The following is a 4,104-nucleotide window of genomic DNA, read 5'->3' as shown; positions in this document are numbered from 1 at the left end:
AAAGACAAATTTAAGATAGATCGTTTTAACCTAAAAGAAGGGCCTCAATATGTATTGATGGTGAAAGAATATGTTTGTAATAAATAAAACCATGATGAAAATGCTTATATTTAGTTTCAAACACACGTTTGATGCAATTTGCTATTATAGGCCTAATCAATAAATTCCTCATCAACCGATATAACCTTAAACATTCTTGGAATTACTGATTCCATTACTGATGTTGTACACACTCTTGAGTGTGAAATGTGGCTCTCTTTGCAAGCACATCTAACATCTAAGGAAAGAAGAGCTTAGATTGGTACCAGATAAAATAATTTTGTTATCAACATTAATACATTATGCTAATTTTCATAAGACAGTGCATAAGACAGTCCAAATTATTTCTTTTGAAGTGTGTAAAACTCCATTTTATCCCATACATAGTCAAAATATTGGGGGGGGGGGAATGATACAATGGACCATCCCCACCTTGTCAAATATTAGGGGATATATCCCCCATCCCCTGGGATCTACGCCTATGATTCTACGTCCCGTTCTTTATTAGAACATTTTCAAGAATAAATATAGTCTAAGAAGGTGACTTAAACTTAAAAAAACTATGTATATAAACATGTTATCGCTTATTTTAAAGATTCAAATATCATTTAAATATGTCAGTTTTTATATATATATATATTTTTAAAGTATAATCATCATTATCATTTTCATTGCCTCCATGATGTTGATCATCATTTCATCCTCCTAGTCCTCCCCCGCCATCATCACGTTCACCATCATGTTAATTATCGTCTTTATCGTCATCTTAATCATCCTCATCTTCATCATCATCATCATTATCATCTTCATCACTATTGTCATTGTCAGATAATTATCCTCAGGCTCGACATTATCATCATCATCATCCTCATTATCATCATTATCATCATCACCATTATCATCATCACCACCAACATCATAACTAATACTATTACATAATTTAGAAAGTATATCTAAGCTTTTAAAATAGAATACCTCAACTTCTTTTAACGCTATATTTAATTACTAAAATCACTATCTAGAATTGTTCTCCTTATTTTAGATGATGTTCAAACTATCAAAGCTTGTGAGGAAGGGGTATACCGGAACAACATGATATATAAAGAACCAGTGCATGTAATTATTGAATATCTTATTATTATTATTTTTTTTTTTTAACTTTTTCAATAAAGTTTTTAAAACAATTTAACTTTTCCAGGTTTTTCTTTTTGGCTTTTAATTTATATATCGGCTTATTATAATATATACATATATATTTATTATCATATATATATGTCATTGTTATACCTTAAAATATCATTATATGCACATATTATACAATGAAATATGTAGGCCTATGTATAATTATAAATTATCTTACTTTATATAACCTATAGGACTTTGTTTTTTTATATATTTATTTGTATATAGCCTTGTCTTTTTGTATTTAGATTAAATTAAATAAGATTGCAATGTAAATTAAGTAATAATAATTAATTAGTATCTTTAAATGGAATTTAATTAATATAATAATTTAGAAAAAAATTTCTGAATGAATAAGATCTTCTTTACGAATATAAAGAATAAATGTATGTATGTGATGAAAGATTTGAAATATGTCTACTCTTTGTTTTCAGTATCAACAAATGGAAGTATATCATCCAGAAATCGAACATCAAGAAAACATACACTCTCAAATTGTTAGCGACATAACAGTAGCACCTAACGGATGCCAATTCACTTCACCCCCGGCTCACTACGATCGGGCTCAGTACGACCGAGCCCAGGCTCGGTACGACCGAGCCCAGGCTCGGTACGACCGAGTCCAGGCTCAGTACGACCGGGCCCAGGCTCCGTACGACCAAGCCCAGACTCCTCCCTACGATCGAGCCCAGGCTCCGTACGACCGTCCTCAGGACTTTGGGCGCCCACTTCCAATGTGTCCGATTTACCCAATGGCTGCAACATATCCAGGCAGTATGGGTAGATGCCAGATGATGCCGTGTGATACTGACATGGTATCTAATGATCTCGATACACAGCCGAAGAAAAAACGAGGCCCAGGGAGACCAAAAATAAGCAGGCCACCCAAAACAAGTTAGTTTAAAAATATTTATTTAATAATGATAATATAAGGTCACTGTGCTATCACCTAAATAAGAAAATGAAATAAGTCTATATGAATCGAATCACTTAATTTGTGTATTTTAATAAATTCTTAATTTTCAACAAAAAAATCGAACAAGAACAAAATTAACAGACGGATTTTAGGAGTAAATATCTGTAAATCATTAAAAACTTGTTCGTTCAAACATTATCAGTTCCCAATGAGATGTAGGCCTACTAGATTGAAACAATCGGGTTTTGATGATTTTCAGATAATAAAAATTCGTACATTTTGAAATTATTCATTAACTCCCTATTTACAGGTCAAGGAGAATACAATAGAAACGGTGTTAGTAATCCAATATTTCTTTTTAATTTTCAATAAAAAGCTGAAATGTTTTTAGCTCAAACTTATGTAACCAAACATTAATATGTTTACTAATCATAACAAAAATTAATGCAGATGAGCTTCTTGAAGGGAATATTCAAACGCATGTTTAAAAAATTACCTCAATATAGCCTATAACACAATAATAATATATTATATAATGGTTACTCTTTATTGACAGAAAAATTACAATTGTTTGAGTTTCTGTTGGATTACCTTGAGGATCCATGCTCACCTCACCTGGAATGGATCGATAAATCATCTGGGCTGTTTCGATTCCAATCCGCACACAAAGAAGATTTCGCCAATAAATGGGGTGACTACAAAGGCAACCGGAATATGACGTATCAGAACTTAGCACGAGCCCTGCGTAATTATTGCCATAGCAACACCAAAATTATGGTAAATGAAAAGAAGAAGCTACACTATCGTTTCAATATTGATGCAATTATGGAGCATCCGACTAGGTTTAAGATTGTATTTGGCTCATATGTAAAACACACGAGGGAAAGTTAAAAGCTGTGATCAATGAAAATTTAGAGGTGGTGGGGGCGAAAGTTATAGGTGGGTGGGGGTGGGGTGGGGTTAGTGAGGCCTGTATGTCAGTTTGGTTTGTGCTGCTGTCACCAATGGCACGGCACGGTATGGTAAGTGCAAAACTTACCTCATCTATGCCTAGTGTCACCTTTTTTCTTTGTATTTTTATGAGTTTAATATTATTATTTTGTCTATAAAACAGCGGTCTGTATATTGTGATACAGTACTGTTTTATTAAGGCAATTCAAAAAAAATTGTTGAATTGCCTTGGTTTTGTCAAGACCGCTAATTACATTGTGATTTGCTACTATGGATAATACCGGTATAGTCTCAATGTTTGTTTAATACACTGTCACCATGACATTTTACTAATAAAAATCGAGTTGATCCTAGTGATTTTAACTATTATTTAATTAAATAAATAGGTGATTGATTGATTGATTAATTTAGTTATGATTGATTCATATTTGTTCTTTAACAAATTTCTTCATATCACTTAATAGAATGCAGTTTTCCAGTTAATTTCAGACAATGTTCAACTCTCGGAAATAGACATCTCTCTTTGCGAAACTTAGGCCTAATTATACAATAAGTCTTAAAATATGTGTATATTTGTAAATAAACAGATTTTTTATTGACGTTCAACTGTATTTCATTGCCTGTGTCACTTGTCGATGACGAAAAAGATAACGGTGAGGATGAGGAGGAGGACGATGATGATGAGGATTATATAATGAAGATGAGAAGGAAATGCTAAATGCGGATGATCATCATATGATGATGATGGTGATGGTGATGATGAAGAAGATGAAGATGATGGTGATGATGAGAAGAGGAGGAGGAGATGCTGATGCAAATGAAGATGACGATATGACGATCAACGACGACGATGATTATTATGCTAATTATGAAGGTAAGGATAATGATGATGAAGGTAATGATGATGATGGTGATGATGATGGAAATGGTGATGACCCAGCTCCTTACATTTACAAATCTGACTAATTTTTGACACGGGTGGCGCCAGGATTTGCCCGCCGGAGGGGGGGGGGGGA

General features: G+C 33.3%; 1 protein-coding gene across 1 annotated transcript in view; it reads left to right on the top strand.

The window, feature by feature from the left end:
- Positions 1 to 3,694, top strand: part of LOC117108241 — a 9,977-nt gene extending 6,283 nt beyond the window's left edge. The window contains exons 4-6 of the mRNA XM_033250207.1: positions 1,082 to 1,155; positions 1,656 to 2,115; positions 2,694 to 3,694. Coding sequence (XP_033106098.1) covers positions 1,082 to 1,155; positions 1,656 to 2,115; positions 2,694 to 3,028 — 869 coding nt within the window. The 3' untranslated portion in view covers positions 3,029 to 3,694. The remainder of the gene's footprint in view (positions 1 to 1,081; positions 1,156 to 1,655; positions 2,116 to 2,693) is intronic.
- Positions 3,695 to 4,104: the final 410 nt, after the last annotated feature.

The sequence above is a fragment of the Anneissia japonica genome, unplaced genomic scaffold (assembly GCF_011630105.1).
Source record: "Anneissia japonica isolate Jap-2015-1 unplaced genomic scaffold, ASM1163010v1 scaffold456_len727751_cov192, whole genome shotgun sequence".
Taxonomy (NCBI): Eukaryota; Metazoa; Echinodermata; class Crinoidea; order Comatulida; family Comatulidae; genus Anneissia; species Anneissia japonica.
This window is presented reverse-complemented; position numbering and strand designations above follow the sequence as displayed.